The sequence below is a fragment of the Hirundo rustica genome, chromosome 1 (genome assembly GCF_015227805.2).
Source record: "Hirundo rustica isolate bHirRus1 chromosome 1, bHirRus1.pri.v3, whole genome shotgun sequence".
NCBI classification, from domain to species: domain Eukaryota; kingdom Metazoa; phylum Chordata; class Aves; order Passeriformes; family Hirundinidae; genus Hirundo; species Hirundo rustica.
The window spans coordinates 13,778,659-13,804,639 of NC_053450.1; the positions used below are offsets into that span (position 1 = coordinate 13,778,659).

At 43.2% G+C, this 25,981-nt stretch overlaps 1 protein-coding gene across 1 annotated transcript in view; it reads left to right on the plus strand.

Annotated features, from left to right (window-relative positions):
* Nucleotides 1-24,896, plus strand: part of EXT1 (exostosin glycosyltransferase 1) — a 177,602-nt gene extending 152,706 nt beyond the window's left edge. The window contains exons 3-11 of the mRNA XM_040076923.2: nucleotides 202-309; nucleotides 3,982-4,101; nucleotides 9,359-9,491; nucleotides 10,839-10,957; nucleotides 11,669-11,764; nucleotides 16,901-16,990; nucleotides 20,632-20,792; nucleotides 21,751-21,922; nucleotides 24,440-24,896. Coding sequence (XP_039932857.1) covers nucleotides 202-309; nucleotides 3,982-4,101; nucleotides 9,359-9,491; nucleotides 10,839-10,957; nucleotides 11,669-11,764; nucleotides 16,901-16,990; nucleotides 20,632-20,792; nucleotides 21,751-21,922; nucleotides 24,440-24,625 — 1,185 coding nt within the window. The 3' untranslated portion in view covers nucleotides 24,626-24,896. The remainder of the gene's footprint in view (nucleotides 1-201; nucleotides 310-3,981; nucleotides 4,102-9,358; nucleotides 9,492-10,838; nucleotides 10,958-11,668; nucleotides 11,765-16,900; nucleotides 16,991-20,631; nucleotides 20,793-21,750; nucleotides 21,923-24,439) is intronic.
* Nucleotides 24,897-25,981: the final 1,085 nt, after the last annotated feature.

A 25,981-nucleotide genomic window follows, 5' to 3' on the forward strand; every position in this document is an offset into this window, starting at 1 on the left:
ACTCCACCTTTCAGTGCATATGAATAAGCCCAAAATGGAAAAGTGTAAACACTTGGGCTGCCCTCCTCTGGCTTCTGTTGTTCTTTGCCGCGTTGCCTGTCCTGAGCTGGTTTGGGGGGCGGGTCAGGGTATTGGTGGAAAGCCCGAAGCTGCCCTGGCGCTGGGCAGCTGCTGACGCTGGCCGTGCCTCTGTGCCCACAGGCTGCCTGCGTCCCGGTCATGCTCAGCAACGGATGGGAGTTGCCCTTCTCGGAAGTGATTGACTGGAACCAAGCTGCCATCATAGGCGATGAGAGATTGTTATTACAGGTAAGAGAGAGACCGCGGCCTTCAGCAGATCGCTGGGTTATTGCTGCCACCGTCTAAATGGACAGGGAAGATGAATCCAAAAGGTCAGGGCTGTAAAAGATTTTTTTTTATCATGAAGGGATTGTCTGTGTCAGACTGGCTGTGAACTCATTTAATATGACATCATTCATTATTTGACCTGAAGGTCATTGGAGCCACCAGGCCACCTTTTTAAGTGCAGGAGACTTTTATTTTTGCAAAGAGCATGAAATCTCTTCTGCTGTGAAGCACTTGGACGCCAGTCTGAGGTAGACCTGTCCAGGTACTGTGGTGAAAGGGAAAATGTTTGAGGGTGGATTCTGCCCCGGTCCTTAGAAAATAGTTTGTCCTCAGGGGTATCCTCAGGAGAGCAGGTATTTTCTCAGGTGGGAGTTATCATTTAACAGTTTGGTGGGAAGCAGAATCCGTCCCTTTTCTGACGTGTAGACCATGTAGCATTGCTTTCTGAAGCAGTGCTCACGTCACTTTTTAATCTTGAGGCTGTAGAACGAAAGTGGGCTGAGAAATTAAAAATTCCCTGCTACTTTCAGCATCTACTTTGGTTTTAAATGGTTGATGGTGGTTTTGGTTTTTTTCAGCTATGTTAATGGGTTTTACAGTCCAGATATATTCTATAAATTCTGCAGAGAAGTTCATGTTAGGAGTTCTTGAAAAATTGGTTTTTTTCCAACATGCCATTGCCCAGTATAGGGCTCAGATCCACAGGATATGGAATAAACATAAAGTAGCCACTATGGAATAAACATAAAGTAGCCACTAAGAGTGATGTGGTTTTGTTTTTTTTTTTAATCTTTGAATTTAGTGTGGTCCACAGAGAGAAGCCCTCAAAGGTACGTGTGTGATGGCACCCCAAAACAAAGTATCTTTGCAATGTCATCACATGGCTGTTAACTTGTCAAAAAAAGTAAATATTTGTGAAGAGCTGGCCTAGCAAGCCTTGTAATGTGCTGCCTATTTTACTTAATGTCATACAAGCTGCAAATATAGAAGGGCCATTTGATTTTTGCTTCTGTGGACAGCACATTTTTTCTGAGCAAAATTATGTCTCTTTAAATAACAATAATTTGTCGATCTTCATGTTTTCCGGTAACGTGCCATTTGTTCACTTCATACAGCTGCTTCCATATTGAACAGCTACTGCACTGTTATTAACAGTGTTTTTAAAGAGCTGGCAGAGGGCCTGAATGTCTGCTCTGGGAAATGTTTTTGTTGTGTTACAGTTTTTCATTTCCTGTTTGAGAGCAACTCAGATGTTTTTATTTGCATATTCTCCTCGTCATAGCGCTGGGAGAGCTTAATCCAGCCTTTCTGCATTTATTTGTGCAGGGTGGTTTTTCCCTCCCCCCTACTCATTGCTGAAATGACCTTTTATTAAAGTTCTAATAATTCCAATGTAATCATGCCAGATTAGTATTAATACATCATTTTCCCCACCTGTCTATCTGGACCAAGTAGGTTAATAGGCACATGCATTTAAAATGGGAGCTCTGATTTTTCTTTCCAGCTGTTGTAACAGAGCCCCCATCAAGGCTCTTTTTAACCTTGACACTGTGTTTGCTGGCACTCACAAGCACGGTATGATGTGTAAAATCATAACTTTGTGCAATAACTTTCATAGTCAGAGCAGCATTCTCTTTCAAAAGGTATGATGGGGATTGAGTATTGATTTTATGGGTTGCTTACACACGTATGCACACACCACACAAGGCTGCACATACTGCAATTAAACGTTTATCGAGAAAGTGCTGTATTGCTACCATGAAGTGATTTAAATTTTGTCTTTGCTACTGATAATGTTTCTGGGTGTGATTAATGCACGTTTGTGCAGCAAGTACAGGTAATGTTTATTATTCTTCTGATAACTGGAACACATCAAAAATAGTGATGTAATCTCACAGAAAGACATGTGCCAATACATGTTTTCAGGTTCTGTCTTTCATACTACTTTTGCAGGGAGCATTTTACTTAAAGACTTATGTTTTACTTAAAGGGTCTATAGGGAAGGGAAATAAAGTAGCATCTTGGACAATCTGACCATTTCCTTCTGCTCCACCTTGCTGCAGGGCTGCAGGCTCTCTCATAAGCCCCAAGTCTGTATTATATTAGCAGTGTCTCTAAGATGATAGTGTAAGAGTTGAAGGGCTGAGGTAGCAAAGATTGGCCCATCTGACACTATACCCAGTGTAGTGGAGCCATGGGCACAGTGTCCAGACCAGGTTGCAGACTCTGCATGTAAAGAATTTGCTGGTTATTGTGTTTGTTTTTTTTTTTTTTAACGTGTAAATTCCTAAAGTTGCAAATTTTCTTCAGGAAAGAGGTTTCACGGGAAATCATTTGATTTGAGAATATGTGAAAGCAAGTAATGATCACCTCTTCTCAGAATATTTTAGGAATAAGCAGAGTGTGTTTTGGTCAGGAAAGAGTTGAATGTGGTGGAATGCAGGCAGACTTCAGAATAAGCTGGAATGCACAAGGACCAAATACACAGCCCAGGTATTTGCTTTTAAAACAAATTACTCAGGTAAAAGATTTATGAGAAGCCAGTGTCTGAGAAGAATTTGGTCTAATTTAGTGCTTGGACTCAGTGAGCTTAGAGGTCTTTTCCAACTTAAACAATTCTGTGATTCCAGTTAGAAATCACAAAAGTGTAGGTGAACAACACAACTGTTCATTTCTAGAAAAGAATGAGCACAAAGCAGCAACATATCCTAGATGCCTTTATAGTGCTGTGACTAGCCCTCATCACTGAAGGAAATTTCAGTTAAATCCCATTGATAATGTCACTTTGCATTGTCCAAGTAGTACTGGAGGCCTTGGTCAATGTCCTAAGTCAAAAACTGGCATGTACACACCTTAGTTTCAAGAAGGACTTGGGGATGGTGAAAGATGTAGACATGAAGCCCTTCCCTTTTGATCTAGTGCACAGCTACATTTTTTAATGAAAAAGTGCTGCAGCAGGACAATTTAGGGTTTATTTGTAAGGCAGCTTATACACCAATTAATGTGTAGATTTAATGGAAAGAGGGCAAAAACAAGCGCTGTTTTCCCTTTTGAATAACAGGTGTTGTGGAAGATGTTATTCTTTCCACCTAAGGTAATTATTAAAATGCAATTTGATCCACAGGCTCCCAAAAAGTCAAGTCTTACTTAAAGTGTGCTATGTTTTCCATTTAGTGTTGCCATGCTGTGGTAAATGCAATTCCAGATCCTGTTAATATACTTGGAACATGGGGATTATTGTTGAATTAGGTACTAGGTTATTAAAACAGTAATCCATGAAGAGTTTTTTGGGATTAAAAGAATGAGGGCTGCATGAAGGAGCTCCTTACTATGCCACACCACAGGGCTGCAAGGGGGTAGCTTTGTTACCATTAAAAAAACAAAACAAAACAAAAAAACCCACTAAATTAAATCAGATTAAAAAAATTAATATATTCAATATCAGAGGTTATAAAGGGTTGTATCTCATTTGTTTTACATCAAGGCTTTAGCTGTTGACACACATCTCCGTTGGACACGAGTGCTGAAGCTGTACAACCTGCTAATGGAGGAGAGGGCTTGTCAGCAGCATATTAATTTGATGAGATGGTGTTGTTTCTAAATCTTCTGACTATATTACATCTTGTATTACAGATTCCTTCTACAATCAGGTCTATCCATCAGGATAAAATCCTAGCACTTAGACAGCAGACACAGTTCTTGTGGGAGGCTTATTTTTCTTCAGTTGAGAAGATTGTATTGACTACACTAGAGGTGAGTAAAAATTGTCTGGGGCCTTGCCAAGCAGCGAGATTTCCATACCTGTCCAACTGCTCTTGTCCTCAGCTGGTGCCAGACCTTGGTTTTCATGACATGCAGTTGGTCACTGGGAAAAAAGCTCAGCATCTTGATGAGTTTTCTCCCCTAAGGAAATACTTTCTTCATTACTGGAATCCACATTAGAAAACTGACAAGGTGAAAAATGGGAGCTATCCAACACATGGAAAAGTTGTCATGTGTGATCTTGACTTTGCAAGGCTTTATGGCTTATGAATCACTATCCTCGTCATTTGTAGGAAATGAATTTCTTAAGAAACCCTTCTGGAATTCTTTTTTGGAAAAATGCTACCGTAGAGCTCCTCGTTGACCATTCCTTAACATTTTGATGCCTTGTGATGAGGCTATTGATCTGGCTCAAGGAAAAGAGGGGGCTTGTGAATGCCACGTCTTATCTTCACACACAGGAGAAGGGAAAGGCCTGATCATTCTCATAAATTATTAATAGATAATCATAATTAGACTGCTATTAAAAGGGGAGACAGATGATCTCAAATGTGGAGAGAATCCTTTCTGAATTCAGAGACAGAGGAAACGTGAAAGATGAAAGGCTCTTCAGAAGTAGGGCCCAGGCTGCAATTTCAAAAGCAGGTTTCTTTTCTAACTGTTTTGCAGTTTTTCACATACATTTTTGACACATTTCTACCACTGAAAGGGGCTCACTTTGTAGGTGCAAATGCATTCGTCTTATGCTAATGCTTCTGCAATTGCACCTGTCTTTGTGCACAGTCGTAATGCACAGTTGTTAAGGCTCCACATTTCCTGCTGTGCCTGCTTCCCCCTGAAGCATGCAAATGAGTGCCCATGGCTGATCAACCTCCAGCTGCTGCAAGGCAGTCCCTTAGGTTTTTCCATGGCAGTGAAGATAACCAGCCAGGAAACATTTGCAGAGCCCCTGGCATAGCTATCCTCACAATGCTCCCATTGCCCTCAGAAGAACATGTCTTCATCTGTGCTACCTGTTGGGAACTGCTCTTCATCCTTAAACTCCTCATAAGCACTGATGAGGTAGTGATAATTATGACAGCCTACACCAGGATCAGACTCACAAAGGTGGAAGACCTTGTGCCGTTGCTCAGTTTAATTAACCCTTACAGAAGTGCTCCCAGGGACCATCAGGTGCCTCATGCATCATCTGCCTTCCCTGCATGTGCCCTGTTACTGCTCGGGATTGCTAAAAGGACAGGGGCACACAGCTCTCCCCACTGCCCCTCTCCTGCCAGGGCGTGTAATCTGCAGCTCCCACAGCCTTGGTGTCCATCACATCAAGCTCCAGTGCTCACACGTGTCCTTAGTGCTGCTTCGGGACATATTGGCCCATGTGGTTTCAGGAGCCCAAGGGACAGCAAAACCTCTAAAGCTGAAGCAGATGCGTAACCAGGAAGCTGGAGTTCCTTCTGCTCAGCGCAGAAGAAACAAAGTGAAAACAAAAGTCTTCCCAGAAGATAGAGTTTAATGAAACCAATTAATGTATGCCTGGTGTTGAAGATATGTTCTAGGTTTATTCATTTGTTTGGGAGACTGATTTTGATTTGAGATTTTTGTTGTTGTTTTTTTTAATTCAGGACTCTCAGTCTTTTGAGACAGCTAAGAGGGATTCTTTTCTTTTCACTGATTTCATATTTCAGCTTGACTAAGTAAAGTTCCAAGTTAACTTATCCTAGGAAAGGATTAAAACAGTTGAGAGTGACTTTTTTGTCTGAAACCTGCAAGCAGTATATCCTCTTCTTAAAATCTAATGCCTGGGACTAAATTCCTAGCAGGACTTTTTTTTGTGTGGATGTGATCCATCTCCTCTTGTAATACTGTTGCGGCAGAGTGCTCTGATGATTCTAGATACCATCAGAATAATCACTTGCCCGCTAACTGCAGTGCCAGTGTATGTCCCTGTCTGAGGATATCAACACAGAAAAAGTCTTCACCAAATCAGATGTTGGAAGGACGTCACGGCCCTTCATTCTGTGCACCTCTGGAAACCTTAAATCGCGTTTTAAGTTCCTTGATCATCTCACAGCATTTGGTGGCTGATGTAGTTTAACCCCAGCCAGCAGCCAAGCTCTAGGCAGCTGCTCACTCCCTCTCCCACCAGCAGGGTCAGGGAGAGAACTGGAAGAGTAAAAGCTACAAAATTCATGGGTTGAGGTAAAGACAGTTTAATAGGGAAAACAAAAGCTTCATACAAAAGTGAACCAAAACAAGGAACTGCTTCCCACTGGCAGGCAGGTGTTCAGCCATCTCCAGGAGAGCAGGGCCCCATCACATGTAATGGTGACTTGAGAAAACAAACACCATCACTCCAAATGTCTTCCTCTTCCTCCTTCTTCTGCCCCCTTTATACCCTGAGCATGATGTCATATGGTTTGGAATTTCCCTTAGATCCCTTAGTTTGGGTCACCTGCCTGGCTGTGTCTCCTCCCAACCTCCCAGCCATCCCCAGTTTCCTCCCCGCCTTAGGAAAAGCGGAAAAAGCGTTGGCTCTGTGCAAGCCTGCTCAGCAATAACAAAAGCATCTCTAGAGTGTCAGCCCTGTGTTTAACACAAATCCAAACCAGACCCCCACAGCAGCCACCGTGAAGAAAATAAACTCTACTTCAGCGCAGTTGCCTAAGCCAAACCAGCTCATAGTCCAAAATAAGATGTTTGAATCATTTGGCCAGCAACCCCCTGTGGCAGGCACAGAGGAACTGCCCAGTGCCTTGGACAAGCTGTGGGTTAGGCAGTGATGCTCATGAGTGTCTGCTGCAGGCTGGTGAGTGGGAGCACTGGCAGTGCAGCAGTGCGCTGCTGCAGACGCCATCAGATGCGTGCTCCAGCACTGCACTTCTTCAGCTTTGTCTTCTCTTGAAGCAAACCCAAAACATCCCTGCACAGCATGCCCAGTCCTCCACTCAGGAAGAGGAGGGGAGAAGGACAACACAAAGTACAGACAAGAAATGCTGGATGCTTGGCTAGGGTCTGTTGAAAAGCAGCAATGATTAAGACAATATGTGAACTTTTTGAAGTGTGAGGATGAGGGAGACAAAAATGTTGGACTATTAATGTGTTCCAAAAAGAAAAAGGAGATCTTGCCAGAGATCCTAAGCCTTTCTTCTCTTATTAAACTTCCTGTCATGCCCCTCATCATTGGAGAGACCAGGTAGATGTCTCTGCAATATGTGCAACACTGTACACTCGGCATTATAATTCTTTGGTGTCCTCCATGTTATCTTTTTTTACATGTTTTAGTTCTCTTTCTGCCAAGTTTTTTCCCCTCTATCCTGACAGACACCTAGGTTTCTAATGTAGGCCTAGGAGAGTGATAAAACAGTGATCCATTTTTTAGCTGTGGTGAACCAGCTCACCAGCTCCCCAGGAGGATGCAGAGGCAGGCTGCTGAGGTTGTGTGCTGCAGCGGCACCGGGGCCCTGCCTGTGCTGGAGCTGCGCTGGCTCCGGGCACGCCGGGCGCGTTGGACACGAGCCGTGTGCTTCCCCTGCTGCCTTGCTGGCTACCAGTGCCCCGGAAAGCTCCACCGCCTGTGTAAACCTCCTGGCCGCGTAAACTTACAGACTTCTACTTCTCCGATTGTGCCCCAGGTCTGAGAAAGCAAGAGGGAGGGGCTGTAGTATTTATGCTTTGTGGTAAACACTCAAAAATAAACACTTTCCAGGTTCTCTTGTTTTGTGGCATAACTTGCAGTTGGGTAAAGAGCAGTCATTTTTTCCTGTCCCCACTGCCATGTGGGAGTTCTGACAACTGATACACCTAACTTTTCAACTAGAAATATGCAGATACATTCTTGTCAATGATGGCATTAAAGTCGTAAGTCTGTTATTCCAAAAAAAAAAAAAAAAAAAGTTAAATTAACTTACTCATGTGAGTGAATTACTGCGTATTAGCTATGGTAATTGGCTGTAGGCAAAATTCAGAAAAGCATGCATTTAACATCTGCCCAAGTTTAGCAGTACATGTATTGCCACCAGCAGTGGATTGTCTAACACAATGTAACTGGTGTTTTAATCTTTTCTTGTCATGGCAATCAAAAATTCCAGGAAAACGCTGCTTGTGGTAATATTTATTCATGTATGGACCAAATGTCCCTGAACTTAGCAGCCTACAGAGATTTTAGCTCGTTAAGACTGCAGCAGCTGCTTTTGTTCTTCTTGTGGTGGGTCTTTTTGCTTGTTTTTTTGTTTTCCTACACTTTAGTCCAGCTTCAGACCTGAAGTTTCACCCAGATACATCTCTGTTAAGGCCAGAGACATTGGGCTAGAACAACCAACATGTTCTTGGCACTCAAGCCCTGTGCACTGCGTAAACTGCCAGTTATTTGAAAACCTCCTTGGAAGGTAACAAAAGATGAGCTGCAGAAGGCAAGGCATTCCTGCTTAGCCAGCCACTGAATCTTGTTATGCCTTTGCAGGAAGTTTAAAGAATTTCTCATCAGTGTAAGAACCACTGTTGTTCCCTGTAATCAGGCATCCTGTGTGAAGCAACTGTAATTTCATAAATGCATACTAATTTTACAGCCTGGTATCTTTTTTTCCTGGTTTTGCTTGTGGTATTCTAGATTAATAAGTAAATGACCTAGCAATCTTAAAAATCTAGGAATCTCTGGTTTTGGCCCCTTACAGAGTCAGACAGTAGTTGAAAAAAGATCATCTGTTTCATCCAACAAGGAACTGTCATAGAACTGATGTGGAACCAGTGATGTATCTGAATGCTAATATCCCTTTATAATTAAGAAAAAATTAATAATTAGTGCAGCCTGATTTGCTGAAGGTCTTTTTGGTTTTGAATACTCTCATTATCTCCTAATACTACCTAGCTTTTTAATGCCATCTTCAAATAATTAGCTTCTGTGTGTTCTGGATAGTAAAGCTGACAATGAACTAATCAGGCTTACAACTGCTAAGATACTCAAATAGACAAAATATTTGACTTGAAATGTAAAATGCAATAAATTGTATGGTCCCCATGTCCAGAGAGACTAATGAGGTGCTCTGAAACCTGTGGCACAAAGCCTGAGCTGCTGTAGTGGTGTCAGAGTGTGCAGGTTCTGAGTCCTTTAAAGAGAGATCAAGGAGTGTCTACTAATTCGTGTGCCTCAGCTTTTTGAAAAATGGGTGATGATTCCAGTCAGCTGGAGTCCTTGAAGCTTCTACCAGTGACTATGATAGTCTGTTTAAAAATCATTACTTCTCTTGTTTTCCAGATTATTCAGGACAGAATATTTAAGCACATATCACGTAACAGCTTAATATGGAACAAACATCCTGGAGGGTTATTTGTACTGCCACAGTATTCCTCATATCTGGGAGATTTTCCTTACTACTATGCTAATCTTGGTGAGTGAATTCTTGGCATAATTTAGTAGCATCTGGAATTTCTAGTGGAATTTTGAAGTTTTGTCTTTGAGTAACATGTGCCAAGTGACTTACTATTCGTTTCTAGTTAATGATGCCTTTCATTTATCCTGTCTCAATCTTAGCTGCCCACTGTAGACTGGAACATCTCTGAATCATCAACATGTATCATGTGCCTCTTGCTTGCAAAGATTGTTTAAAAAAAAAACCAACAACTATGTTCCTTCATACTTTTCAATGGGTGGTATTTAATGCCTGAGTTGCTGACCCATTCATGGCCTGAGGGGACATAAGAGGAATAGCTTTTTTCTTTCTTTGTTTATTTGTGCTTGGCAAATTGGAAAAGTGATAATTTACCCATGACACTTCTTATTGGAGTGCACACTTGGTATGGATTTACTCTGCGTACTATATGTCTTCATATGGATCCCACTGGAAGGAATGAATAGGGCTTAGGTTCATGGCTTTTTCCTGAAGCAGAGCTTGAACAATGAGTTCTGCAGACGAATGTGCCTCCAGGCTGAAGGGATCCTGCTTACCAGACTGCTGCTACTTTTGGCTCAGCCTGTGCCATCCCACTTGTGTGGATCTGTACTGCTCACCTGCTAAAAATTGACAGTTACTGTGTTAAAAAAGGGAGAATAAGGTTTCTGTGGTAATCCTGATGAAAAATTACTATGACCCCACACTGATGAATTTAGATGAGGTTGAGAGCAGTAATGAAGGGTAGGCGCCAGCAGGATGTGTTATTCCAGGCAAAAAAAGGAAATCATAGCAAGACAAAAATTTAAAAATGGAAGGCAAGGATGCAAGCAGAATTATCAGCTCAGGATGTAATTGAAGATACATGTGGATAGGAATCAACCCAGAAAGAGCAAAAATCTGACAGAGGCTGTAATGGAACTGAGGAAACAGAATAAGCTTCTGGAATTCGTGGAGATAATCTGTAAAAAACATCAAGCACCCAGAGCCAAGCAGGAAAACAGAGCCTGTGTCAAGAAAGACACTTGGCTGAACTAGATGTCAATATTGTGGGACAAACTGGATGAAAGAAAGAGATTACAGGACATCTGTGGAAACAGTGAGTAAGAAAAGGAAATAATTGTCTTGGAGTCCAGTATTTCAGAGTGGAAGTTAAAGGCGCAGAGTGGGAGTTAAAGGGAAGTGTGATCTCTGAAGCATCTGGTATCTGAGAGGAAGGGAGATGATCTAAAAAAACCTGGCATGGTTTGCATTTAGTGCAGATTGTTTTTTCCATCCCCAAAGTCCTTCAGTCTGTAGTAACTGGGGGCATTTTGTCTTTACTGAACATGTCTCTCTTCACTTCAGGTCTGAAGCCTCTTTCCACATTCACTGCCGTTATCCACGCAGTAACTCCCCTGGTTTCCCAGTCCCAGCCTGTGCTGAAACTCCTGGTTGCTGTAGCCAAGTCCCAGTACTGTGCACAGGTAAGCAGCACTGTTTGGCTGTCAGTCACAGCAGAGATAAACCACTCTGCCAGGAATGCTTAGCCTAGTGACTCAGCCTTGTTTCAACCCCGTTTCAATTCTGATGTTTCTTTTCTCTGAGATTTCTCCTGTCTATGACCTACATGCATGGGAAATAAGAATTATGAGTGTAATGGGAGTGGACTAGAGATAGTAATTAAACCCATTGTTACACGAGACAGGTAAAATAATGAGTGCACTTTGAAGATCAGCACTGTGTGTGCTGCAAACTGCACAAGGATGTCTATGCCTCAAGAGCTGTTACATGATCTTCCTTCCTCCCACTGTGCCTTAATCTCATCAGTGCCAGGATTTTGACTTCTCTAAAAAAAACCCTAGGGAGTTCAGCTGGAGCACCCTCTTGCAGTAGAGTGTCACTAGTGGTTTTGCCTTTAATGGGAGCCACAGTGGATGAGTCACATCTGTATCATGTGGCTGAGATAGACTTCCCAAGTTCCTGTCCAACCTGTATTTGGCTGAGAGGATATATATCGTGAATAGTTGGCTTGGGAGAAATCAATGTAGGAAGTGTTATTTTTATGCAGATTTATTTCATTGCTTTTGATTTTGAAATTCCTGACTTGAATTTGACATGTCTGGAAATCTGAGACTGTAGAATATGGACAGCATTGCCACAAAAGTCTTTGATCATGGTCCAATATTCTCTTACAGATTATTGTTTTATGGAATTGTGATAAACCCCTCCCAGCCAAACACCGCTGGCCTGCCACTTCTGTGCCTGTCATAGTCATTGAAGGAGAAAGCAAGGTAGGTGGAGAGGAGCATGGTAAAAGGTTGCCTGAATTCTCTGATGGGATGGGAATTTATTTTTTCCAGTGACTTTGGTGAAAGCTTTTTTCTCAACAAAACGACAGCTCCCTTCTATTCTTTGGCCTTTGGTACCAGCTTAGTTTCAGATTTGTGTTTCATGCATGAGCCCTGTGCACTGAGAAATCATCAGTATGGCAGCTAATACCTTGAATCTGAGATTCACAGGTGGGACCCAGTTTTGAAATGTGGCCCCCACCAGTAGATAGCGCTGACCCCATCATTGGAGATTCCATCTCTCTGCAGGTGCGTGGAGGTAGTGATGGCAGCTGCACTCATTGAGTATGAGAATTTATATGCAAGACCTGGGGATCAGCTGTGGACTCAAAAGTAGAGTTAAAAATGAGGACTTGCCTTTGAAAAGCATCTTCTTTGATGGCCTTGTGAGGTACTGCTGCCATCAAAAAAAAGGAAAGGACGTGGGACACTTGTGTGGGAACAAAATCACCATGTCATCTCCTGCTGTGCAACACACATCTTGTTTGTATTTTCACAAAGTCAAAATAGATGCCATCAGATGAGGAAAGAGTTTTTTTTAAATTCACAGTGAAGTGGATGATTTCTTTCCAGATGCAGGCCTGAGAGAAGCAAGACTTCTTGCTTCTAGAATCTGAAACAGATTTGAGATGGACCTCTCTGCAGTTGCTCTGAGCTGGCTCCAGAGTTCTGTGTTGGCAAAGGGAACTTTTAGCTGCTTTGCCTGTACAATCCTATTTTGAATTTGTAATCTCGTCTTTGGTCTTTTCTCCTTGTCACCTTAACAAGGGACAGAGAGCCCTGCAAGGTTGGCAGCTAAAGGCTTTGGCCTTAGCTAGCCATGTAAACAGTATCAGGAAAATTGCTGCAGGGCCAAGAAAGGCTGTAGAGATTTCGGAGCCTTTTGAATGTTCTAGGTGTTTTTATTTTCTTTTTGTAAAACTAGCAGAGGTGAGATAGAGGAGAAATCTTTGACCAGTTCTTTAGTGTTTGTAGAAATTGGCCCCAGGCACTGTTTAGATTACAAATGAGTCTCCTGAGTACACAGGTGTGTTTATAGTGGACAGTCTCTTCCCTTAAATATCCCAACATATGCCAAATGGCTTCTTGTGTGGAAAGCTGGTTTTTTGGACCAAGCTTTCAGAGCAGAGCAGCACAGTTCAAAGGCTGCACAAAGGAGATGCTTTTCGTCTCCAAACTTGGCCAAGGCCTGCTGGCAGACACCACTACTCCATGCAGCTGATCATGGTGGTCTGCCTTTACCAAACCTTCACTCTTCCCTTGAAATCAAATATTATAACACATATTTTACAAAATGGTACTTTAGCTATAAAAAAAGTACATGGCAAGTCCTGACTGTTGTAGTAATTGAGAATTTTGCACAGTCTGTAAAAGCTTTGGGATGAGAACATGGGTCTCCTGCTGGCTGCTTGCTCTGCTTCATCTTAGTGTAAGCAAAGGAAAACCCTCAGCCCCAGCCAGGTCGCCTCTTCATCAGAGCTGTGCCTCCCCAGACTGAGGCCATCATAGTGATGAAGAGGTGGTCTCCAGACAGACATTGTGAACATCCTGATTATGGAGACAGAACTTTCTCTGAATCAAGACACAGATTCCAAAGACTTGTTCCCAAACAGGTTGCAGGGAATATAGAACTGATGATGTCAATTAGGAGGGTTGTGTAAAACTTCTCCATGTCCCTGTTTCCATACAATGGATTCCTCTTACTGGTCTCGACCTTTGAAGTGTTTTCTTGGCATAGTAAATTGGTAAAGAAGTCTAGTAACTAACCAGGCTATTTTTCCTAGCCAATGAGGGAAACAAACTGTGTTGTGTCTTTGTTATTCTTAATCAGTTCTCAAAAGGTGCTATTTAGTCTGCTAAAGAAACCATATGGATTTTCACAGAATCACAGAATCACTACATCTTAAAGAGACCTTTAAGATCATCGAGTCTAACTCATGCCCTAACACCTCAACTAAACCATGGCACTGAGTGCCACATCCAGTCTTTCTTTAAACACATCCAGGGATGGTGACTCCACCACCTCCCTGGGCAGACCATTCCAGTACTTTATCATTCTTTCTGTAAAAAACTTTTTCCTAATATACAACCTGTATTTCCCTTGGCACACCTTATGACTGTGTCCTCTTGTTCTGTCAGTTGCTGCCTGGAGAAAGAGACCAACCCACCTGACTACAGCCACCTTTCAGGGCATTGTAGGGAGTGATAAGGTCACCTCTGAGTCTCCTTTGCTCCAGGCTAAACAACTCCAGCTCCCTCAGCCGTTCCTCATAGGACTTGTATTCCAAGTCCTTCACCAGCCTTGTTACTCTCCTCTGGACGCTCTCAAGAGTCTCAATGTCCTTCCTAAACTGAGGGGCCCAGAACTGAACTTATTTCTTACCCATAGGCATTCAACTTCATCATCATTAGTTTCAATACCCACGGCATCAAAAGCCTTCCTAATATAAAGGGCCACCCCTCCACCCCTTCTCCCTTTCCTGTCTCTTCTGAAGAGCTTGTAGCCATCAAGTGCAGTGCTTCAGCCATGCGACTCATCCCACCACGTTTCTGTGATGGCGAGTACATCATGGCTTTGCTGTTGCCCCATGGCCTCCAGCTCCTCCTGTTTGTTATCCAAGCTGTGTGCATTGGTATACATGCACTTCAGCTGGGCTACTGATTTCACCCCTAACTCAGGCTTACCACCTTTGGGCCTGCTTCCAGCCAACCAAGCTGCATCCCCTGCCCTCTTCAAACCTAGTTTAAAGTGCTCTAAGTGAGTTCCACTAGTTTGTGAGCTAAAATCCTTCTGCCCTTAACAGAGAGATGGAGCCCATCCAGTTCCAGCAGGCCAGGTGCCATAAAAGTTGCCCCATGATCAAAGAACCCAAAATTCTGCTGATGACACCAACACTTGAGCCACTTCTTGATAATGTGGGCTCTTCTATTCCTCTCATTGTTTTTCTCTGCCACCAGAAGGACTGAGAGAACACCACCTGTGCTCCTGCCCTATCAACCACTTGACCCAGTGCCCTAAAGTCCCTTTTAAGTGCCCTGACACTCCTCTTTTCAATCTCATCACTGCCAGCTTGGAGTATCAGCAGTGGGAGTAATCAGAGGGCTGAGTCAGCCCAGGGAGTCTCTTGGTAATATCCTGTACCCGGGCCCCAGGGAGGCAATGGTCCTCCCTGTGGGATCGGTCTGGTTGACATATGGGGCCCTCTGTTCCCCTCAGAAGGGAATCACCCACTGCAACTACCCTAATTTTCTTTTTAATGTTAGAGGTGGTGATCTGTCCGAGAGATGAAGCGTAATTGGGAGGATAACTAGGCAGATCATTTTCTTCAGCATCATCTGGCTGACCCTCTAGATCCAGGGCCTCATACCTATTCAGAAGTGGCATCTGGGTAGGTGATGGAGGTCAGGAGGAATTTTTGTTATTACCTCTCCAAGCAGGGACACATTTCCACTCCCTTTCATCGACCTGCTGTCCTCCTATTGCCTGACAGTGGAGGCGTGGGAGTCCTCTGGCTCCTGGTGGGCCTCCCTCAAGGATGGAAGGGTGGAACTCCACCAATCTAGTTCCCTTTCACTTTCCTTAATACTCTTTAGCCTTTCTACTTCCTCCCTAAGCTCAGCCACCAGCAAAAGGAGATCATTCACTTGTTCACACTGCAGGCAGGCTTCTTCTGCAATGCCCCCTGGTACCACTGATAAGCTCAAACACTCTGCACTGGAAGGAGTCTGGACAGACGCACCCTTTTTTGGAGGGTTCTGTTCGGCTACATACACTTTCACTCACTGCAGGTTTTGATAGTGTAAAAATCATTACTAACAAAATAAAACTAAACAAGAAAAAACACACAAAAAACCAACCAACCCACCAAACAAAAAAACACCCGCCAAAACCAACCAGCCAACAAAAACACAACAAACAAGAAACTAAAAACGCCCCTAGGAGGAGGAAAGCTGCCACCCTGCCTGTGCGAACTGCTGTGCCACGCTCCTGTTGGCCGCACTCCGGCTCGCTGTGCTCCCTAGAGCCCCCTTTTAATCACCCTGCTGCTCGCTGGGTTCATTTCTTGTTGTCATCTTTTTGATACAGCTTTCCCATCTATTTCCTATTACTTTCAGGACTGTCCTGCTATATCTTTAAAAAGCTTATTCTGTAAATGTGTTTTATATTTAGAATGGTTTGAGTTGGGAGGGACCTTAAAGACTATCTGGTGCCGAGCCCCCTGCCACTAGACCGGATTGCTCAGAGCTCTGTGCAGCCTGGCCTTGAATGCTCCCAGGATGGGGCATCCACATTTTCTCTGGGCAGCCTGTCAGAGTGCCTCACCACACTCACAGTAAAGAATTTTTTCCTAATACCTAATCTAAACTTACTCTCTGTCAGTTTGAATCCATTCCCCCTTGTCCTGACTCTGCATGCTCTTATAAAATGTCCCTCTTCACCTTTCTTTCAGGCTCACTTCAGGCTCCCTTTCCTTCCTTCTGGAAGGCCATTTAAGAATGTGACTTTTTAAAATGCTATAATATTCATATAATTCTTCATGTAAATAAAGCTCAGTTTGGGTTCTTTAGCATATTCTCCTTTTCTGATGGAGAATGTTGCACCATCCTGGTAGTATTACATCCTTCACACACAGCCCAGGCTGCTTGGTTTTCCAGCTGTGTAAGCTTATGAAGGCTGCAAAGTCCTACTCAGCGTTCATTACCTTTGATCCTCACACCCTGTAGGAGAGCAGAGTCCTAGCCACCAGGGAAAATGTCCTCCACAAAGACGCTGTAGGTACATCAGTAATTATCAGTACAGACCAATGCAGTTTGTCACTAAAGGAAAGCAGCCTGCTGCAAAGAGGGAGGTCTTTTCAGGAATTACTCCTCAGATAGAAGGTGTAGGCTAATTGCTGGGGTGAAAGAAATGACACTCCTTCACTTTTGAGCTGAAGGGTCCTTTCCATCAGACAGAACTATGCCACGTACCTCAGACAAGAGGAAATAAGAGTGAGAAATAAAATTAAGTATTTGCCTTGGAAATGAGTCCTTCAAGTGATTTTTATTTCCTCCCCTTCCTGCCTTGGCTACCCACAGGTTATGAGCAGTCGCTTCCTACCCTATGACAACATAGTGACAGACGCAGTGCTAAGCCTGGATGAGGACACCGTGCTTTCAACCACTGAGGTAAGGGTCTCTGTCATCTTGGGAGTCTGCTTGGCTCCTAGGCTCAGCCTGAGCACAGCAGATAGGCTCTTTTCTTGGCTTTGCCAGTGAGCAAATGTTACAAAATTTCCTGCTACACTCCTCGGATTTAACGTGTTGCACTTGTTTCAGCAACCCTGCCACTGCCTGCCATCAGAGGAGCTTTACGCCCTGGTTAATTGGCTCATCATTAGCATATGGTTCTTCCGTTCTTTATTATTTTAGTAACATAGCTGCAGGCGGGTGTAGGCAGCCAAGAGCAGTAAGCTTTAATATTCTGCTCTCACTTTTCTGATTGGGGTGGCTTCCGCCCCATATTATCAGTAGGGTGTAGGTGGAAAAGGAAGGCTTGTCAGCAGAGGGGGACTGCTATCACTCCAATAGACAGCAGTGCCACCCTAGTGCAGGATTTCACTGAGGAATGCTCTTTCCCCATTGTGTCAGCCCATAAAATTAGAGATCTTTGCTAGTTTAGGTTCTCGAGTGTCTGTGCCAAGAGCAAGATAGCACTAAGAAAAGAAAAATACTGTAGAAAACCAATTTTTACAACTGGGATGAGTATTGATTTCTAGAACCTCTTCCTGAGAACCACAAGGGAAACTGATGACAGTTTATATAGAGTGCAATATTTGGGAAATACATTATTAATGATAGCCAGGGAATAGCTTGAAAAGCTCAATTTTCTTTTGTTTTCCCTTTTTTCCTCCATGTCATTCTGCTCTCCCCACTTCACCTTCATGAAAATGCATTTCTCTCAGTGATGGGGATCTTTCACTAATGCTGCCACTACTTATATGTCAGTGAAGAAATGCGTAACATTAGTCTTCAGTCACTGCTATATACCCTAAGATGTCACTGAATTTGTTCTAAATGGATGAGATTGCAAGTGCTCTTCCCTGTACAGCTGTTGTGCGGTGGTTAGACTGCTCAAGAAACAGCCTTGGTAGCCCTCTTTTGCTTCAAAAACGAAAGAAATAGTTGACATTGAATCTGTTTGATACCAGTGTTACACCTTGGTAGTTTCTGTAGATGAGGAAGAATTTGGCTGCTGCCAAAGCACTTGTGTGCCAAGCCCTGCACAGCCCAAAGAAACCCCAAAGCAATAAAAAGCATTTCTTCTTGGGCTGGACTTCCTAAGCAGGTTGTTGCTCAGCATCTCCGGTGCCCTGGGAATCACGGTAATACCTCTAAGGAACTTCAATGAACTGATGGGGTATTTGCAGCAATCCAGCCTGTGGATTCCATTAGGATTTGAGGCTTTGTTTTGTTTTAACTGGTATTTAGTCCTCCTCCAAACTTCAGAGTCATACAGGCTTCTGAAATATATATGTAATAGTGTTTCTCATTCAACTTGGCCATGTTTTACCCTAAACATTTTGACGCACAAGTCCTTGTTGCTGTGTGAGACAACCTACACTTTTCTTTGTGGCTTTGTTGCTTTGATGTTTTCTTTGTTGTTCCTGTGAGCAACTTGCAGCTGATCCTGTGTGTTTACGCAGTGGGTATTTGCTCTATGAGCCCCTGGTCCCTGTGCTGCTGACAGAACCAGCTGGCCAGCTCTTGCTAAAACCCACCTTACAGCTCCAGCATGTCTCTGCCAGGGTGCCAGGACCAGAAGCTCTGCTTGGTGGCTGTCCATGAAGAGCTGGGGGACTTCCCTATTGTTTCACTTCCCCCACGGTACAGCTTACGCAAATGTGATGTGACATTTCCTTTGAAACTAGCTACAAGGCCCAGAAAAGGCAATTTAGAAATGTGGTCAAAGACAATCACATTCCCATTGAGAGCAGCAGTCACCAGGCACATCCTCCAGACTGTCTGACCTCAGCATAGTAAAGGTTTTCCATTCTCAACAGAACAGCGTGTAATTGTTCTGTGAGAGGAGCCGTTCCACATGCAGAGATGGCTGTGTGCATGGGAAGTCATTAGAAATCATTGTAGGTCATGATACAGAGGTTTAAGAGACTGCCAGCTTGGTTGGATTTTCTTGGTGATCAGCTGAGAGTGGCAGTACTGCTGGAAATGACTTAGGATGACTCCTGAGAGGCTTTTTTAATAAAGGGAGTTTTCTCTTGGGGTGGTTGCTTTAGTGCATCTCCCTAGTGCAAAGGCAGATAGTTGAAAGCACAAGAGGGCACTGGGTGCAGCAATTTTATTATTTATTTAAGCTTGAAATTCTCAGACTTCTTTAAAGAAAACAGATGTCACGTTTTATGGGAAAGGCCTTTATAGGGAAAAAAACCCTTCAGTTCTTTCATGTGGTATTGATTTGGATGAGATCAGAACTATCACAACGGTAAATGGTTTGTGCATATTGTCTTTTTGGTTGACCTCAGATTCCTTGAAACAACTTTAAAGAAAATAACCGGGCCCTAACTTTTATTTCAGCCCATGTGTGACTCTTCTGTTTCATAAAAACACTTCTAAATGTGAGAAGTCTGACAGTAATCAACACAAAATGAGACTGTTCTCAGAGCAGCTATTCTTTATCTAACCTCTACACCCTTAACATTGACTGCATTCTTGGAAGGCTTTTCAAACATTTTTGAGCAAAGTTGTAGGTCCCTTCTGGTACTGAGGGGACCCTAATGTGCAGTGCAGAAACAAAGCCCTCTTTTTGGTGGGGTTTGACTAGGACAATTAGAATTGTGTATAGCTCTTATAAAATTTCAGTCAAGTTTGAGCTCCAAAATCTAAGTTGAAGGGGAGAGACTGCCAACCACTGATAAAATCTTTCCATATGTATTTTTACCAAACTCTTCTCAAATATAATGCTGACCATCCTTTTGCAAACTACCCCAATCATCCTTTTCCTCATATTGCTAGATTTTTTTCGGTAGGATCATGGGGTAGCAATGTCCTGTCGCTTCTCAATTCTCAGAGATTTGAGTTATTAAAATAGTTACAACAAGACAGTAAAATAAAAAAATGCCATTGGCAGCATTTGACATACTCTTGTGGCTCATACAATATAAAACATTTTTCTTGAAGTTTAGGTTCCTTATGCCATTTAACTAAATGGGAATTTCATCTTCCACTTTATTAAGCTGTATGTTGAACCTTTTGGGTCATACTGACAGTCTTGAAAGAATGACTGATGTGGTCTTCAGAAGGCTCAAAACAGTTGGAAAATATGAAAGAACTCCACACTGACTGTCTGTTTTATTCTCACTGAGCCACCTTTACCATTTAAAGTGTTTGACTCCTGATTTTCCAAACTCTGTTAACTGATAAAACAGTAGATGCAATGCACAAAGATGTGCAGAAATTTCAGTTTACCACATGGCTATTACCCCTTGGTGTTGCAGCGAAGTATAAATACACGCACCTACACCCATTCTTTCTGTAACTTGAAAAGGTTTGATATGTAAAGGGCAAGCCTGAAAATGTTAATGTAATGCTGTGATGCTCTAGACTCCCTTTAACAGGAACCATTAAAATGTGCATAATTATAGGGCAAAATGTCAAGCAGTCAGTTTCATTTACTGATGAATACACAGAATTACTGTTTTGCAACAGTTCCAAGATTTTGAATTGTGAATTAGTGGCAAGGTAGTATTTTGGTTTGTTGGCATTTGTTGAAACAGTTTTGGTATTCATTTGGCCTGTACCTTTGTCCACAGGTGGATTTTGCCTTTACAGTTTGGCAGAGCTTTCCAGAGAGGATTGTAGGGTATCCTGCACGCAGTCACTTCTGGGACAACACTAAGGAAAGGTGGGGGTATACCTCCAAATGGACTAATGACTATTCCATGGTATTGACAGGAGCTGCTATTTACCACAAGTAAGAATCCAGAGCATCTGCTATCCTTCTTCTGTATGAAACAAAATAGTAAAGAGGGGGTGGGGTGTGAAGAACATTTTTCTAGGGAGGTGAAAAAATGGAAAGATAGTAAGTGGGTCTACTTTTTATGGGGTAATAATTTAAGTTCTTAGTTTGGCTCTGGGGATCTGGTAGTCATTATTGCACTTGTTGGGTCTCTTTGAAGTCACTTGTGTTTTGAGGCAGTTGGACTGCTCTTTTTAACATCAGGAATTACACACTTCAAAGAGTTCCCAAATTCATTAAGCTGCTTGGCTGAACGGCGTGTAGCGTAGCAGAAAGGAGGTTACTTCCAGACCAGCTCTGGGTATGTGTTGGCTGACAGCTGCAGACTGCAAAGTCTTCTGGCTACTCTAGAAATGTACAATGGGCATGTGGCAGCTCAGCATATTGCAGCATGTTGGAGAAAACCTGTGTTGTTAGAACTTCAGCAGACCAAAGTCCTCTCTACATTTAAAAAGAAAATGCTGGAGTCTCTAATCCACACCCCCACAAAGGAGAAGACAGGCCGCAGGGGATGATATAGACCCAAAGGAGAATAATTTCAACCATAAGAACAGTAGTAGGGCAGTTTTAATAAGAGTTCTTTCCAACTGAGCACTTTGGAAAGAAAATATAGGGGATGAATTTATCAATGTTGTCTGTCACATTATAGCACTGTGGGGCTCTCCTTCCTACTTGTCCATTATCTTGATACTGAGGCCCATATTGTTTCTTTCAACCTGGTTACTAAAAAGGCGTATGTTCTCTTTCTCCCTTAGCACTGTTTACTGATTTCCCTTCTTGGAGGGTGAGACCAAAGAAAGGAAGTGCTGTACTGGGAGTTGAGTATAGAACTTGGGCCTCAACTGAGATAGAAATGTCCAGGCTACCTGAAAGCACGGTGACTTGTATTAATAACACTGCTGTTGGTTTTCAGATATTATCACTACCTGTACACTCATTACCTGCCTGCCAGCCTAAAGAATATGGTGGACCAACTGGCCAATTGTGAGGACATTCTAATGAATTTTTTGGTGTCAGCCGTGACAAAATTGCCTCCAATCAAAGTAACACAGAAAAAACAGTATAAGGAGACCATGATGGGACAGGTATGTAACCACAGCCTGTTTTAGCAGTTGGGATGTATTGATAATGTAACATGTTCACTTCTAGGTTAGCCTTACACAGTGATACAATTCTGTCAAATATTTTTGCAGTTTTTAGTTTAGCAGAACTGTAAATAGACTTTAGGTATGTTTATTATAATTAAGAGAAAGGAAAAATGGCAAACATCTACAGTGGATGCTGCTTCCCTTCATAGTTTTCTGACAGGTGTTATTCATGGTGTTCCCAAACTCCTGGAACTGATGATTTTGGTGACTGAATTTCAGTTAAACTCTAATTTTCTAATTAAGTATTCTAGACCCAAGACCTAGTCATGGAATGTTAGAAGCATAAACTCTAGAAAGATATTTTATTTTTTATTATTAATTAATATAATGTACCAGGCTGTCCCTGTGCTGTTTTAAATTATATCGTGTGATTCAAGCACTGACACTGAACTGTCACAACAGAGGTAATTTGTGATATGCAAGTGCTTTTTTCCGCACAGGGATCATTTTATCCCACAGTCATGCCATCACTCACTAGCAGCCATGAAGTGTTTGCTTTAGGTTCTCTTCCAGCTCCTGGATAAGCCTCCTGTCATTGCAGAAGTACCTCTAGTAACAGGGATACGTGGTAGTGTGGGGACACTTGTTGTCCTCTGCTGCATGAGAGAACGATGAGAGGAATAGCAAGTCCTGCAAAACCTGCAGTCATGAACAGCCTCCCGTCTGTGCTGCCACAGCGTCTGTGATCTCAGTGCAAACAGTACCATGATTACTAGGGGGCAGGTGAAAGAAGGGCCCTCGATTTTCCCCCCACATTTTCTCCTGGTAGCATTACTTGGATCTTTGACTGGGGAGTTGCCGTGCCAGTTTGTAAACTCCATTATCTCTGTGTCACTGCACTTGCACCTGAGGTACCGGTAGCACTGGTAACACTCAGCAGTTCTAACTCATTTGGGTGCCCAGGAGACCTTCTGTGAATGAGAAGGTGCCATCCAGAAAGTACCTATTGCTTCCAGTTTCAGCTTCACCTCTCCACAGGGCTGTGATTTGGCTGTTTGGCAAAGCCTGAGCATTCATTTTTCATCTTACAGCACGGGTGACTCGAGTCAGCCATGAACTATAACTCTCTCCTAAAGACAAGTTGTTCCTGCAGCTTTGGGAAATGTAATGGACCATGTTCATAATTCCTTGAAAGACAAATAAAAAATTAACATAACCTCAGTGTTGTGACAGAGATGAATAGTCATATGGAAATTCAGTGTTAATGGCCAAAATATCTGCTATAATCCTCTAGCTACAAGCTTTTACTTGCTCTTTAGTGACTCTGTATAATCAGGAGGCTGTAATCAATGCACATTGTACCACTTGAGCTCAACCGGACAGGCCTTGAACCAAAATCAAGTCTGGTACCACAGTCATTTGGCAAGTCCCTGACTTTATCTGTTTCTTCATGTTTTAATTTACATCCTTTGACTTTATGAATTTATTTGTTTTTAAAGTACAGAGGAAACATAAGTGCTATAGAGAGATGCATGGGAAGTTGCACAAAAAAACCCTTAGATTCTCAACATTCATACTTTATCTTAAATAATAGTTTTATTATGTTTATAAATGTTCTTTAGGTACAGATAAAGAATAATAGCAGCTTTAAAGCTGCTAGGGCCTTTTTTTTCAAGAGCTGCTGAGTTTCAATGGACTTGCACAGGGATTATAGCTGCCCTGAACTTTGGAAAATCATGCCAGAATATTTTGCCTGTATGCAGTCAAAGACCCCATGGTATTTTCCTTGGGTCAGAGTTTAATATGATGTAGTTCATTTTTTTGTGTCTGTGAGACAGTTCTGTTTGATGCACTGGACTTGGCCAGTGGGATTTCTAGAAGCACCTTGCTTTACACTGCAGGGCACCTACACACACGAGTAATGCCAAGCACATAAAGACATCTACTCAGATACAAGCTGGTTGAAATTACTTGTGTATGAATTTCTACAGATCTGAACTACAAAAGTTCGTGTTTGACCCTGAATAATTGTTTTCCTCCTATGCCTGAAGACCATGGGTAGCAACCGGCCTGGGCTTGGGTGTGCACCTCTGCTGGAAAGCAGTGGCCTTCTTTTTTTTTCTGGTAGTTTTTAAGAACTTGTATTCCTGAAATAGTGGGAGGGTTTGAAGAAGAGCGAGGGATAGGATGAAATAGAGTGCTGGCAAGATTTGTGAGGGCTGCCTGTGGGTGTTGTGTTCCAAAAGCTGGCTCATGGTTGAACTTGTGTTTCCGTGCTGCCCTGTCCTCTGCTCTGTTTGGGAAGTCAGGGGTGTCCATCTCAGCACCACTGGGTCTGCTGTGGGCAGGGTGTTCTTCCCCCTGTTTGAGCCCCAGGAGCGGGATGCAGCCGCCGCAGAGCCGCGCGTCCCTGGCACGGCTGGGCACCGTGGTGTCCGCATGGCCCAGCTCCCGCCATTCCCGCCATCCTGTGTGCCAAGGCCGACTCTGATCTCTGCTCTCCTCCCCTCACAGACGTCCCGGGCCTCGCGCTGGGCCGACCCCGACCACTTTGCCCAGCGGCAGAGCTGCATGAACACTTTCGCCAGCTGGTTTGGCTATATGCCGCTGATCCACTCGCAGATGAGGCTCGACCCTGTCCTCTTTAAAGACCAGGTCTCCATCCTGAGGAAGAAGTACCGAGACATTGAACGACTCTGAGGACGCTGCTGAGGGGGCCGAGCCGCCCTCACCCGTGTGGGAGCCAGACTGCCGCCGACAGCGAGCGCCCGACCCCGCCAGCCGCGTCGCGGTGCCGGGCCCACTGCTCCGGACTGCGCCGAACCGCCGGCAGGCTGCTGCCGCTGAGACTAGGTCGTGTACAGTTTCATTATGGAACATTAAATAATTATTTTTGAAATGATTGCTATGCAGGTTTAAACTTTTTTAATGATCAAAAAAAAAAAACCCTATTAAAAACAGAGTTCTTTCTTTAATCAAAATTGTGTTGGTTGTGAATATTTCAGAGCTGCCATTTCTTTCTTTTATGCATTTGATTGTCAATGCAATTTTCATTCCTTTTTCCCTGCACAGTTAAGCGCTGGAATCTCACGGGGAGAAAATGCAGCAGGTTCAGAAACAAACTGAGCACAAACAGGACGGAACTGAAGTATTAGTATTTCTCATTTACTACCAACTTTTGTTTTCCTGTTTTCCCCAAGCCAGTAGCAGCCCCTATGGCTAAACTCCTTCGGACAGCCAAATGAGAGGGTAGATCCTTCTGGCTGGGGACCTCTTTTAAAGGCAATCAGCCTTGCCTTGAAGGGAGAGAGGAGCATTACCGTGGAACACAGGGACACACATACACAGCAGGGCTGCAGGGCCTGTGTTGTGCTCACAGAGGCACATCCTGAGTGTCCCTGCCCATGGATGGCAGAGCACCCCGGGGCATGGTGGTCCTGTGGTTCACCCAGAGCCCGTGCAAGTCCCTGCTGCGGGCAGTGGTGCCACTTGGCAGCTAAACATCCAGAAGTAGCTTCGTTCTGAGGGTAAAAGGAGTGTTGACAGAAAGCAAGAAAGCATGTTGGTGCTTGTTGCAGTGCAGGAATGTGGCCTGTAACTGGCTTATTTGAAATCAAAGCATGGGCTTCTGTTCTTTCCCTTTTTTTTTTTTTTTTTTTTTTTTTTTTTTTTTTTTTTTTTTTTTTTTTGGAAGTGCAAATATATAGAGAAATTCCCTCATGGAGATCTGACTCCTGAATTATGGTCAGACACAGTCCTGGCATCAGTGGTGTTCCCAGGCATGCTTGGGGCTGGGTATCTCACACAAAAAAACTGCTTCTGAAAGATGAGTGCTGCTCATGCTCCAAAACGGTTTAGAGTTTCAAATATAAGTATTTTAAATTGCAATATTCCAGTTGTTTATTTCTTTGTAATCCTTTCTTATGTATGTGTTTCTTTACATTGAAGAATGAAAACAGAAGCAGTGATTTGGGTCAGAAAGATGCCATTCCAGTTTGCTAAAAAAAGTAAGCACTTTAAAAATGTTTCAAACTCTCACATTTGAGGGTGCTCCGT